This window comes from Mus musculus, chromosome 2 (genome assembly GCF_000001635.26).
Source record: "Mus musculus strain C57BL/6J chromosome 2, GRCm38.p6 C57BL/6J".
Classification (NCBI taxonomy): domain Eukaryota; kingdom Metazoa; phylum Chordata; class Mammalia; order Rodentia; family Muridae; genus Mus; species Mus musculus.
The window spans coordinates 120,140,674-120,155,270 of NC_000068.7; the positions used below are offsets into that span (position 1 = coordinate 120,140,674).

The following is a 14,597-nucleotide window of genomic DNA, read 5'->3' on the forward strand; positions in this document are numbered from 1 at the left end:
CAAGCCATCAGCGAACATAAAAAGGTACAGACATTTGAACCACATGTGGTTGGGCAGAAGTGGTGAGGGTGGACAGGAGACCTGACCTTTCTGTGTCCTGGTCTGATGAGGTCACTGCATGTAGACAGTGTCTTTTCTTTCAATGCTTAGGCTAGAGAAGGAAAATTAATTTTAAAGGAAAAGTATCATTTATGACAAAGGGAAGAAAAAAAAAACCCTTGGGATAATGAAAGCCCTTTACTGTAACCCAAATACCATTTTCTCAGACAGATTTAAGGGAAAAAAAACATTATTTAGCATTTTTAAAAAAAAGATGTTATTGGGGGTGGTGAGATGGCTCAGTGGTTAAGAGCACCAACTGCTCTTCTAGAGGTCATGAGTTCAAATTCCTGCAACCACATGGTGGCTCACAACCATCTGCAATAAGAAACAAATAATAAAGAACCTATGGGCCAGAGCGAGCAGGGCCGGAGCAAGAGAAAGGGAAGGGGGAAGAAGAAGAAAAAAAAATGTTATTTACTCCATGTGCCTATGATTTTTGTCACTTGGTTATTTCTCATGCATTTTCTCTGGGTTGGTACTTTCACATTTTTCTATTTTGTTTAGTGATACACTCTACCTAACATTGGGGGACTTGTTACATAAATGCCTTTACATAAATAGTCTCAATTGGTAAATGCCTTATGGGTAAGCACTATTTTCCTCCCCATTTTACAGGTGAATAAACTACAGGTCAAATAGGTTAACTGAGTTAAATCACAATTAGAGAGGCTGAGTCACCACCAAATGGAAGCATTTACAGGAACATGCTCTGTGAGTCACAAGGAATGTTCAGACAGAAGATCGCATTAAGCAGGTATCCAATGAGTTATGTATACTAAAAATATTCCACATATATTTGGGGTGTTGCTTGAACATTACTTTGACATTCTGAAGCTAAAATCTACAGATACAGCTTATGAAAACAAAGTATTTAAAGAAACATTCATATACACACAGCATCTGTGCAGTTTCAATTCATTATTGTGCTTCAAATACATCTTAAAAGTCATTTAAGTGTGTGTGTGTGTGTGTGTTTGTGTATAAGTATGTGCCACATGTGTGAGTGGAGGCCATAAGACTTTTGGGAATTGGTTCTCTCCTTCCATGGTGTGGGTTCTGGGGATTGAACTCAGGTCATCAGGATTGGTAGCAAGCACCTTTCCTCACGAGGCCTTCTTGCTGGCCCACCAAAATACTTCTAAAAAGAATTAATTTGGGGGCTGGAAAGATGACTCAGTGGTAAAGAGCACTTACTGTTTTTGCATGACTGGGGTTTTGTTCATAGCACCCTCTCAGTGGCTCACAACTGTCTGTCTGGGGAATCCAACACCCTCTTCTGGCCTTCAAGGGCACCAGGCATGCATGGAATACATGAATACACAAAGGCAAACCATACACATAAAATAACAACAACAAAATCTTTAGAAGAAAAGAGGGAGAATTAAATAACTCAAATAGTTGCCTTAATCCTTTGGCTCTTAATAAGGTTTTATTTGTTTATCTGTAGTAACTGGGATTAAACCCAAACCTTAAATGTACTAGGCAAGTACTGTACCACTGTACACCACGCCCAGCCCTACTAATGTAGAGGTCTCTGCAAATGCTATGGCTGGCAGAGGAACAATCCCAAGAGGCAAGAAGCAAATTTGGTTCAAAAATACTCAGCAGCTGGTGTTGGTTCAAACATCTCGAGTTTAATAAATCAAGCAGTTTAGTAGAGCCAGTGTTTAAGCACAACACAATTTCAAAAAAAGTTTCTTGATAATTAACTTCAGTCCCACGTGTCCAACACAGCTGAAGCATGCTAACACGGGAACTCTTTACAAGTACATAACACTCTCTTCCGAAAGGTAAGTTCTGTGTACTCAGAAACAATGCTCAAGCCAGGGAGAAGGGCAGAGGAAAACATAACTCCTGCGGGAGTCAGGATGGTCTGCCCTAAGATAACAGGGAAGTTACCTAGATTGCAGTAAAGGACAGGTGATATCTCTCACACAGATGGGTTTTATTGACTGAAAAGCATACTCAAGAGCTAGGAGAAAAGTCTGGGATAAACAAACAATATTCTGGGTGAAGCCTGACTCTACAGCTAGCAAAGATCATCAGGTTATAAAATACATCCATTCAGCCTGACGTGGTTGGCGCATACCTTTAATCCCAGTACTTGGGAGGCAGAGGCAGGTGGGTTTCTGAGTTCAAGGCCAGCCTGGTCTACAAAGTGAGTTTCAGGACAGCCAGGGGAACACAGAGAAACCCTGTTTCGAAGCGCGCCCCCACCCCCCCAAATACATCCATTCCAGCATTCTGGGTGGAAAACTGGTAAGCACCTGCGTGTTTAACTCTCCTGGTTCCTCCAGTGCTTATCCGTGTGCACAAGGACCTCACTCCCTCTACATGCTTAAGTTTTCAATTATGTAGTGTGAAAGAAACATAATAGGAAATACAATCTTGAGATCAGTGGAGACATTTCATTTTTAACTCAGAAGAACAAGTCTTAAGACATTTCAATTTATAATAACTATTTGGATTCTCATGTTTTCATTGCTAATATTTGACCCATTATTTCACAAGGGCAGGGATTAGAAAGAAAGACTCCTACCATTCTGACTTGTCTTGAACTGAAAATTATTTTGTTTTGTTTTTGAGATCAGGTCTCATTATGTAGCCAGACTAGGCTCTGATTTACAGCAATCCTAGTGGCTCATCCTCCCTGGTGCTAAAATTCCAGGTGGCCTCACCATGCCACACTAGAAATAATATGTTTGTTTGTTAGTTTTAATTCATGTGTATGGGTGTTTTGCCTGAAAGTATGTCTGTGCACCACTTGAGTGCTTGGTGTCCAAGGAGGCACCGATCCTGGAACTGGAGTTACAAACTGGTGAGAGCTGCCAAGTGGGTGCTGAGAAATGAACGCAGGTCCTCCGGACAAGCAGGCAGTGTTCTTAACCAATGAGCCATCTCTCCAGCACCATGGCTATTTTTAACATTTTGATATATTCTATCTAATATTTTTTTCTTTTTCACCATTAGTTTTTCTATGCCACTAAAAAGACCATTTGTTTTGTTTATTTGAGTTTATTATTATTATTTGAGTTTTTGAGTATATTATTATTATTTGAGTTTTATTTTGTTTGAGTTTTGTTTTGTTTATTTGAATTTAACTCTGTAGCTCAGGCTGGCCACTCACAGCAATCTTACTGTCTCAGCCCTCTAGGTGCTAGGATTTCACACAAGTCATCATTCTCAGCTTAATGGCTCTAACCTTTCTAAGGTAGTATCAATTTAGTTTGCCATTTCCTAGCTGCTAGGCAGCTACATAGTTTTCATTACTCAGGCCAGGGGAAGCAGTTCAGTGGTAGAGCAGGTGCTTAGCATGTATGAAACTGTGGGCTTAGTCCCTGACATACAAATCAGTCTGTAAATCAATAATCAAATCTGATCTCCATTATCCTTTTATTTATTTTTGTGGTTTTAAACTTCTGTTTTATTATTGCTTTTTGTTTTATTTTGTTTTGGGGATGGGGAAGGGTCACTATATATTCCTGGCTGTTCTGGAAGTTGCTAAATAGATCAGACTGGCCTTGAGTTCACAGAGAGCTGCCTGCCTCTGCCTCCCCAGTGCTGGGATTAAAGGTGTATGTCACCATGCCTTGCAAAACTGTCTTTCTTAAGCATGAAAGCTGCCATATTATCATTAGGATTGGGTATGTAGGTGATATTATTCTAGAAATTGCTGTGCCTAGCAATGGAATGGACATTAACATGTTGAGCCAAAAGACTGGAATTTGCTGGGTGAAATCTTACCCCTCTGATGGGCCTTCCAGCTCTCAGTGGAATTCAAACTACTTGACGCTGAGCTGTGCTTTGAACAACTGCTGTCCACACAGCATCACCACCCGAGCCTTCCTTCCATGCTTTCAGGACGGTGGAGAAATCTCTCGGAATCAAATTCACTGCACTGTTCATTTTTCAAGTTTTTCATTCAAGCATACAATGAACATTCATTTGTTTTGATGTTATGATTTGTAACTTATAGATCTGACAGACTTTCCTAAGTCTATAAATTCTTTGCTCTTTGAGCACTATAGTTCTTCATGAGGGCTATGCAAAATACAGGATTTTCTGAAAAGTTTAACACTTTTTCTATGAATACTGATGCTCTCTAATAATTGCATTCTACACAGCACAGGTATAAAGGAACCACAAGTAGTATTTAAATTTTGTCAGACATTCTGTTTTGCCTCTAATAGAAGTATATAACTATAAATATATAAATACACACACACACACACACACACACAGTCTCACTATGCTACTGTAGCTGGCAGGAACATTCTATGCATATATGCATACCAGACTGGCCTCAAACTTATAGAGATCCACCTAACTCTGCCTCTGGACTTTGGGATTAAAGGTGTATGTTACCACACTCAGCTAAATAAAATTCTTTAAAAGTTAATAATGGGGAAAAAAACTCTTCATGTGACTACTTTAGGTAAAATAACAAAGAAAATGTCACCCTAATGATAGTTTTGACAAGAATGTCCCATTCTCAGTTCAATAAGATATGAACAACAAGAGGAGAAAATGTAATTTCAAGTGTAATTGATACAAGCAGAAAAACGCAGGGCACTCTACTCAGAAGATGTTGGAATACTCCTTCAGCCAAATGACCAGAATAAAACCAAAACCTTGATAGCTATCTTATGTACTAGTGATTGCAGACCATAAATAACATAAAGGAAAAAAATCTTTTACAGCAGCAGCAGCAGCAGCAGCAGCTGAAGTAGCTAGAATAGTCCTAAGAGCTGCAGAGGGCTGGAGCAGTAAAGCAGCCGCCTTTACAGACAGATGAGGGAAGGCCCCAGTCAAAGCAGGGCAGTTTCTGCTTGGGAACAGCAGACACAAAAATCTCACTTAGATAAAATACAGTTCTCACACAAATGGATCCCAGTGAGATTTTTCAAGGAAGCACCTAACAATGTGATTTAAAAGTTCTCAACAAGAAATAGAAAATGAGGGCTGGTGAGATGGCTCAGCGGGTAAGAGCACCGACTGCTCTTCCAAAGGTCCTGAGTTCAAATCCCAGCAACCACATGGTGGCTCACAACCATCCGTAACAAAAATCTGATGCCCTCTTCTGGAGTGTCTGAAGACAGCTACAGGGTACACACATAAAATCAATCAATCAATCAATCTTAAAAGAAAAAAGAAAGAAAATGACAATTAACAGTTATTTGGAAAATAAGGAGACTCAGGAGGATCTGAGTTACCATTAGTAAAGAGTGTTTCACTATGGTATGGTGCTGGCCTAAGAATTCATGAATATAATAACAAAGAGAAAGGTCCCAAATGACCTCATATTAAACAACAGCCTATGAGGAAACTTACTTAATAGGAAATGGAAATTCGGCAAAGTTCACAGAATTCACAAAGGAATAAAGATAGTAACTATTTTATATGCTCAATCTTTTTTTTGTTTGTTTGTTTTGTTTTTTGTTTTTCGAGACAGGGTTTCTCTGTGTAGCCCTGGCTGTCCTGGAACTCACTTTGTAGACCAGGCTGGCCTCGAACTCAGAAATCCGCCTGCCTCTGCCTCCCGAGTGCTGGGATTAAAGGCGTGCAATCACCATGCCCGGTTTATATGCTGAACCTTACCAGCTTTTTAAAAAGCAAATTTAAAAAAATGTTTTTCCTATCAAACTTACTGGCAGCCTAGTAAAGATGGGATGCCGATACGCATTTCCTGTGGGAGTTTAAATTGAAGTAACCTTTCTGAAAAATAGTATGTATTCATGGACACTGATAGATATAATTTAGTAATATACATAACCCTGGAAAGATAGTGAGGTGTCTTTGCATGTATACATAGGTGTGTGTGTGTGTGTGTGTATACAGATGCACATATGTGCCTGTGTGCTTGGGTGACATTCCTCCAGGACCATCCACATTTAGTTTTGAAATAGGTTCTCACTGGCTCGGAGCTCACTGAGTGAGCTGGCTGGCCCCAGAGCTCCACCTGTCTCTGCCCCTCTAAACCCTGGGATTACAAAGGCATGACTGCATGCCTGAAATTTTTATGTGGTTTCTGGTGGTTGAACTTAGATCCTCATGCTTGCATGGCAAGCACTTTATAGCCTGAGCTATCTCCCGAGTTTTTTGTTTTGTTTTGAATGCAGTGTTTATGCCCAGGCTAGTTTAAGAAATAAAGCTGGAGATAAAAGTCTTCTGATCAAAAGTATTCATCAAAGCATTATGCATAACTGTAAGATTAAAAACAAATGCTTCAAGCTGTTCTGTGGAATGATACAACCATTCAAGGCTCATGAGGTGGGGTGCAGTCTTCCTCTACTGCTCCCCACCTTACTGCCTAGAGACAAAGTCTTTCACTGAACCAGAAACTGCCTACATTTCAGCCACCTGTCTCTACACTACTGAGTTACAAGTACCCAAGAGCTACATTCAACCTTTTATGTGGGTGCTAGGGATTTGAACTCAGGCACTCATGCTGACAAGAGCAAGTGTGCCTTCCCACTGAGACATCTTCCCAGCCCCTGAAATTACTTTTGAAGACTATTTAATGATATTAGAAATTTTCAACATTAAGTGGGGGGAAAAAAACCCATTGCTTTGCTGAGTTGTAATTTATCATGTACTCTCCAGCAGGATTTCTATGTCTTCATCTGAGTCTTTGCTAAAAATGTGATGAGATAAAGCTAGGACCAGGTGGGGAGTTCACTGGAGTCAGTCTCCCTCTACTGCATCAAGGCTGATCTTCTTAAGGCTTGATGGTTCAGCTGTCAGGATTCCACTGGCTGGCCCTTCAGATCAGTGGTTCTCAGACGTCCCCTGGATAAGGCTACAGGAGAACTAGAGGAAGCCTCTGACCACCACATTCCAAACCAGGGTGTGTCAGATGGGACCCTGAGATCTTCCTTCGTTTTGAAAGCTGATGCAGATATACAGTCAGACTCAGGAACCAACACTTTCTCTCTCACAATCCCAAAGTTTGAAATGTATATTTAATGTCTTCAGAAGTAATCATCTAAATGAGAATATTTGTTTTTAATTAAAATAAACTCTTTGGGCTAAGGTTATAGCTTGGCGTTGGGTTACTTGCTTGGCACATGCACCACCTTCATTCAAACCCCAGCACTACAAAACCAAACCCACCATCATCACCACAAAGGTCTCTTTTCACCAACATTTGTCGTGATACTTGGCCACTTGTATTTGATAATACAGTGAGTGGACAAGCCACTGACCATCTGGCTGTGCTGAATACTGTCACAAATGTCACACACTAACCTGTCCCACAGCCCTCCCACCCTACTTCAAGCCCTAGTTTCATTTGTTCTCAATCACCGGTTGCCTTTTCTCTACAGCCTGCCCTGTTCAAATCACTGATAACTGTTGAGGTCATGCTCTTTAAGCAAGCCAGTGCAATGCCTCTGACCTGTAGCTCCTCCCCTCCAGTGTCCTGTGGCTGAGGATTTTCTATATTTGATCCTGCCCACACATTCCTCAACCCTTCACCGGCTTCCACTATCACCACTTTCTGACACAGCTTCCGCCATGGTCACTCTGGCTCCAGATGGCTGATTCACCTATAAGCTCTGACTTGATCCCTACCACCCCTGAAATACCTGATTCTTTGTGCCCTCTCCTCTTGGCTTCTGGAAGGTTATGCTTATTTTGCCTGTTCAGCATCCCCCTTCCCTTTTCTGATAACACACCCAGAGGCATCACCTTTCCCTACGCTTCAGCCTTATAGGTTAGGGGCTGGCAACCTCATTCTGTGTGCTTTGTCCGCTGTCTCTCTGCAGATAGGTATATGACCATTTAAATCCATGGGACTCAAGTCAGAGACTTGTTGAAAATGCTGTAGTTCACCATTTCTACCTCCTTCCCCTACTGAACACTATATATACATATAAATGTGTGTATGTTTATGTGAGGGGAGGCAGGGAGGAAGAGAGGGAGGGGAGAAAGGGAGAGAGGGGAGAGGGAGAGGGAAGGAGAAGGAAAGAGGAGAAGGAGAGAGAGGGTCCTATTTAGCCCAGATTGGCCTCAAACTTGCTATGGCAGATAATAATGACCTTGAACTTCTGCTCCTGCTGTCTCTATCTCCCAAGCGCTGGGATTACAGGTATGTGTCATTACACCTGCTTTTTGTGGTACTAGGGATGAAACCCAGGGCCTTTGCATGCTAGAAAAGTACTCTATCTATTGATCTATTGATCACAGCCACTAAATAGTATATTTGAAACAGCATTTTTCAAGTTTTAATACATAATAATGTTAAGCACTAATTTTTCTTTTATGTACGAGTGTTTTATCTTTATGAATTTGAGTATATCATATGCATGCAGTGCCTGTGGAGGCCAGAAAAGCATGTCAGATCTCCTGGAACTGGGCTACAGATTGTAAACCACCCTATAAATACAGGGAACCAAACCGGCTCCTCTACAATAGCAACTATCATCCTTAACCACTGAGCCATCCCTCTCTCTCTAGCCCTTACTAAGCATTTACTCATGGAAATGTTCATCACTTACTTTATCAACTTCAGTACTATGAATGATGAATATTTATTGACTGAGAAGATGTACAGGGAGAAACAAAACCATGGGGATTCCACAGTAGCTATCTGTACTCGCTACCTCACATTTACTCTTTAGTTCCCTTGGGTTTTTTGTTCTTTTGTTACTTTAGCTCGTTTCTACTTGGTTTTCTTTTTGGAATACACTTTTTGTTTTTAATTAGCACACACAGATGCACAAATTATTTGACAGGCACTAATTACAGAATTATGGGGATGAAAATTATAGGCTGCTTCATATTGGAAGAATGTTTTTATTGGTTTGTTTTTATTTTTCAATTCTTGTGATTAAACCTAAGACCCTGGGCATACTAGGCAAGCACTTTACTGCTGAGCTACAGCGCAACCCCAACTGGAATACAATTCACATACTAGAAAATGTACTCATCTAAAATGTAGATCCGTGTGTGGTTTACTCTCAGAGTTCTATAATCAGTACCATTACCCAGTTTCAGAGCACTCTTAGCACTCCAAAAAGAATCTGCGTACTCGTGAACAGTCTCCCTTCAATGCCTGTGCACACGAGAACCCAGCTGTCCCAGCACCTGTTGAGGGACCTAGTCTTTTTCCATTGAACTGTTACTCGTATCTTATCAAGTATCAGTTGACCATAAATATGAAGGTCTATTTTGGGGTTCCCAGGTCCATTGATCTGTCTGTCCTTTGCTGGTGCACGCTGCTTCATTTTCAGTAGTTACATGATAAATTCTAAATCTAAACTGTTCTTTTTCAGAGCTGTCTTCTGTAATCCTAAAAATTATAGATATAGCCTGTCAATTACTGCCTCAAACAAACATTAAAAAAAAAAAAAAAAGCAAAGATTTTAATGGGAATTATTTTGAATCTGACAACCAATTCAGGCGAGGCATGGTGGCATACGCCTATAACCCCAGAACTCCAGAGGCAGGAGTAGGAGCATTACCACAAGTCTGAGGCCACCCTGGGCTGTATAGTAGGTCCAGGCCACGAAATAACATACATCGAGACAGAAAGCAGTTCAGGAGCACTGCCTTCTTAATATGGCCTCCAATCCACAGGTACTGGGTGGTTTTTCCATTTAGTTCCTCCTTAACTTCTTTCAGTGATGCCTCTAATTTTCCAGGCAGAGAAGTCTTGCCTTTCTTTTTGTTGGGCTTATTCCAAGGTGTCAATACTTCATCCTTTTTGGATGCTATCACAAACAGGTTAGTTTGCTTAATGTCACTTTGAGGCTGTTCATCTCATGTTTATACAAATACAACAGATTTCTGTCTTTTGTCAAGATATTTTAAATATAAAACACCATGTGGTCTGCCAACAGTTTTACTCTTGCAATCTGGACACAGCTTGTGTCTTTTCCTGCTTTATTGCCCTGCTCCCTGCCCCTTTAAAGCCTGTCTAGTTTGTTTCAGTTCTGGGGATTGAATCTAGGACGTCACACAAGCTAGGTAAGTACCACCCCTGAGCTAGCCCCCGCCCAGTCTACATAGTTTCTGAAGTCACTTTTTTTCTCATTATAATATGAAACATGCCAAAGTACAGGAGCAAGAGAGGAAGTAGAACTCCTAAGAGCAAGGTTGCCATCTGTAGTTTGAATAGATCTCTGGGGCACCTCCCGAGCTTTACAGTGGAATGATTTTGCTTTATAGCAGCTGGACCCAGTGATCTTTTTTTCCCTAGAGCCTCTGAAATCAATTTCTAAATAAATTTCTTTTTAATTGTGTGTGTTTGTGTGTGTGTGTGTGTTCGCACATGTAAATGCAGGTGCCCATGAAGTCCAGAAGAGGGCATTGGATTCCCTGGGGCTGGTATGAGCCACCAGACATGTGTATTGGGAACCAAACTCCAAACATCTTCTGGATGTTTGGGTCTTTTGGAAGAACAGGAAGTGCTCTTAACTGTGGAACTAAGCCATGAAACTTTTTTCTTTCCAAGTTTTAGACATAAGCCCAACACCTGCCCTTTCTTAGTTATGAAAATCAAAGATGATATGGTCACTTTTACTAGTGCTAATCCCTTCTCCTTCTCTGGACAATTTTTCCTTGCCAGCCAGAAGTAGACTATTTAACACTTCTTACTATATATCCTGTCTTCTGAGAAATAAAATAACCAGACAATAGAGCTGTCAGCCGTTTAACCATTACCCTAAGGAGACTTTGACAAATATCTCTACCACATCTGAAGCTTCCTCCAGCCTTTCACTGCTAAGATCTATAGGCGATTCTACCAATCTGTTCTTTCCATTTAACTTCAACCTCACTCTTTATTTACCCTCTTCCTGGCACTTGCCCCCCCCCCCCTTGGTGAGCATCTGTACAGGGGTGAGCAGATTTTCTCACTACCCCAGGCTCTTCAGGCATTCTACCTGGAAAACTTTCCATCAAAATGAAGGACACACTTAGCTGCCTCACTTCTGTGACTGTCCTGGTCCAGCGCATATAATGTGACTTCTGTTTTCTCCAAAACAAGAGAGAAAAATAAAGTTTGTGGGAGTAAGACACATAATCAAAGGTTATGATGAATGGCTTACAATAAAGAGGAATGTTTCCCTCCATGATGCCGTGGCTCCTGTGTTAGTCAAATGGAAAAGAATAAGTGACTTCATAGATAAGCCCCTTCCCCAAGTTTCTGTGAACACTTAGTACTTCCAGCTAGAAGCAAAGCACCCAGGTCCCTAGCCAGGACCTAACTAAAGCAAGGTCCAAGAAGGCCAGCTCTCATGGACATCTCCTTTGTTTACCTCTCTAAGTGCCAAGTCTCCAGGACAGGTGCCCTCTGTTTACTGTTTTCCTCCTGGAAACCAATCACTTCCCCCTACTGCTCTCTAAAACCAATTTCAGATGCCACAAGTGAAGATTCATCCAGCTTCCTGTCTGTAGTATCTTCTTCTAACCCCAAGGTCCACTTTGGGCCCTTTGTGGAATAGCAAAGCCACTGGCCCAAGCTCCCAGCTAAGGTGATTCCTCCCTGGGTTGCAGCTTCTACTGAGTTCCAGCTCTAAAAAGGGCTTAAGAAGTATAGCCATAAGCCAAGCGTGGTGGTGCACACCTTTAATCCCAGCACTCAGGAGGCAGAGGCAGGTGGCTTTCTGAGTTCCAGGCCAGTCTGGTCTACAAAGTGAGTTCCAGGACAGCCAGGGCTATACAGAGAAACCCTGTCTCGAAAAACCAAAAAAAAAAAAAAAAAAAAAAAGAAGTAGAGCCATGAGTCAAATCTCAGAACCTGCCTTTTAGCCCTCTCCCACAAAGCTTCTCAAAACTGAAGCACAGAAGAATGAGAATATAACAAAATAATATGAGGCGGGGAAAGAGGATTGCTCCACCTTCCTGAGAATTGCGTTGTACTCTCCTACCTGAGGCTTGTTTACGAGTCAGGCTACAGTCAGAGGAATGCACTGTCTTCAGGCTAGGTCAGTACAGAATCAAGAAAGGCTCCCTAATTATGCATAGGTACCGTGAGGCCCATGGCACGTACAGGAGGAAATGGTGGGACTGCTGTGTATCTGCCACCAGTACATTTTAAAATGCTATACTCTTATTGCTCTAAGCTTAAAAGTTCTCTCTTCACTCCTGTAATATTATCCTGATAATTCACAACTGCGACTACCAAGACCTTAATGTACCACCTGCTTGCCATTTATTTTGTTTTTGTTTCCTAGGTTTTGTTGCTGTTCTTATTGCTGTTGTTTTGAAGACGGTCTTTTGTTGTCTAGTCAGGGTTATCCTAGATTGCGTTATGTAGCCCAGGCTGGCCTGGAAGGCAAAATAACCATGATCCAGCTTCCCCAGTCCTTGGATTACAGGCAAGCACCATCTCAACTAGCCCTTTGCATCTGTCAGTTACTGTAATATTTCTAGGTTCATTTCTGAGTTAACATATTCAACACTGTTTTCAGCTAATTTAAAAGCATTACATGAAATAATTTCAACATTATTTTCCCCCTCTCTTCGTTCACATTTCAAACTACAGTGTATTGCCTTTGTTGAGTTCATTCACAGTGTATCTACAGGCCTGGATTTAACATATTTCTTGTAGTGACAACTTTTCTATTTTTTTGGAACTCTTTAGGTCACAGGAGGGGAAAAAAAGGAGGTCATACCTAAAAGAAATGGCATGTCCCCAAGACAGATGCAGTTTTCTGAACACCTGTTGAACATCAAATGATGATGAGTGTTCTAATTCCAAAACTCAGGATCCAGATCTTAAATGTTCAGTCACTTTGCTTCGTCTGATAAGGATTTGAACGTCGATTCTTCCCAAAGATAGGGAAATAGACGCCTCATTTAAAAAGCAGTCCGTTTCATTGTAAATTATTTCTCATCGAGTCACTCTAGAGGAAGCTGTGTGGTTGGAACTGCAGGGCAAGCCGGTTATTGCTTCCGGAGACAGAGTGACCGTGACAAATATTTTCAGTTTGTCAAGGGTGAAGAAATGGAAACTAGCAAACAGTAACCTGACACTCCCCTTCAGTCCACAGGCTGGTGAGGCAGCTACACTGTAGGCTAACTTCCTATAGACCATAAAGCTGGATGATAGCAGCCCCGCCGCTGTGGCGGAACGTGGCACCTAGGGCATGGCAATACTCCTACTGTGGCATTCACTCATTCATTCATTCGTTCGTTCGTTCATTCATTCTCACTGTGCTGGAAGGTTACCTCTCCACCTAGGAGCCGCATTCCTTCATTATCACTTTCAGCACTAGGTTGCACTAATGATGAGCCTTGCCTTCTCTCCCTTTCCTGCACTCCCAGGCCAGGGTGACAGGCTCAAGGAAGGCCTTGGCAACAGCAAGGAAGGGGCTCGCAGCGCGCTGGGGGCCGGTCTCAGGGGAGGGAGCCTTGGGAAACGGGACCCGGGAAGGCGACGGGCCACCAAGCTCGGAGTGTAACCTGAGGGCAGGCCGTGCGCTAGCGGAGGGGTAGCGAGCCGACGAGGCAAATTACCTGATGAACGTGGTCTTGCCCGTGCTGTACTGGCCCACCAGCAGGATCATGGGCTTGTTTTCGAAGTCGGCGTCCTCCAGCGCTGGCGAGTGAAACTCGTGGAAGCGGTACGCCTCCTCCAGCGGCAGCACCTTGCGCTGGTACAGAGAGCGCAGGCCGCCCGTCACCGTCTGCACCGCGTCCATGCCGCCCGAGCGCTCGCGCCCGCCAGCCTGCCGCCCCATCCAGCTGAACATGCTGCCGCCCCACAACTTGCCGCCGCCGCCGCCGCACTTCAGTAAGAACCCCAGAACCCGCGTCGCTCGCTCTCTGTGCCCGACAGTAGCTCTCGCCGCCGCCCGCTCCTGGGTCCGCCCCCTGCCGCAACGACCAATCATCAGCCGCTGCGTCACGGGCGCGCGCTCATTATTCAGCAGCGATCTCAGGTCCTTCCTCATTGGGCGTTTGCCAGCGACTGGGTGGAAGCTCTAGCCAATGGAAAGGCGATCCTTGAATTATTGATGACGGCATCGGTCTAGAGGGCTGATCCCGGAGAGGGTGTAGTCCAGGCGGGGTGACACAGGCGCGTCTACCCGGGTACATCCTTCTGGCCAGGTGGCGTTGGCTTCCGGGCAAGTCTGAGCTGGCAAGAATGAACCACCGGAGGCTGTCCTCCTGGAACTCGACTCATCCCAAGTCTCCGGACGTGGATACTGGGGACAGAAAACTCAGAAAGTTGACAGACAAGTTCCTTTTCCTGGGGCAGGTTATTGCCCTGTTTACTACTGTCGAAGATACTCAGGCTCACCGATATAATTGGCAAAAATTGGAGAGAAAATGGACTTCAATCTATTTGCGCAGACACTTCTGCCTCCATTCAACTCTGGATCAATTAAAGGCCTCTTTCTGCTAGACACTAGTAGAAATAATTGACCATCACCTGTGTATCCTAAGCGAGAAATAGTGTTAGCGCATTTTCAGTGTGGCCAATGAGGCCAGCTGCATAGGAATAACCCAAGAGGCTTGTTAAAATGCAGGTCTCTAGTTCTTGA

General features: G+C 42.9%; 1 protein-coding gene across 1 annotated transcript in view; it reads right to left on the reverse strand.

Moving 5' to 3' along the window:
• The window catches only part of Ehd4 (EH-domain containing 4), a 65,089-nt gene extending 51,187 nt beyond the window's left edge, over nt 1-13,902 (reverse strand). Inside the window, exon 1 of the mRNA NM_133838.4 lies at nt 13,567-13,902. Within this exon, the coding sequence (NP_598599.2) occupies nt 13,567-13,802 (236 nt within the window). The 5' untranslated portion in view covers nt 13,803-13,902. The remainder of the gene's footprint in view (nt 1-13,566) is intronic.
• Between the last annotated feature and the right edge of the window lie 695 nt (nt 13,903-14,597).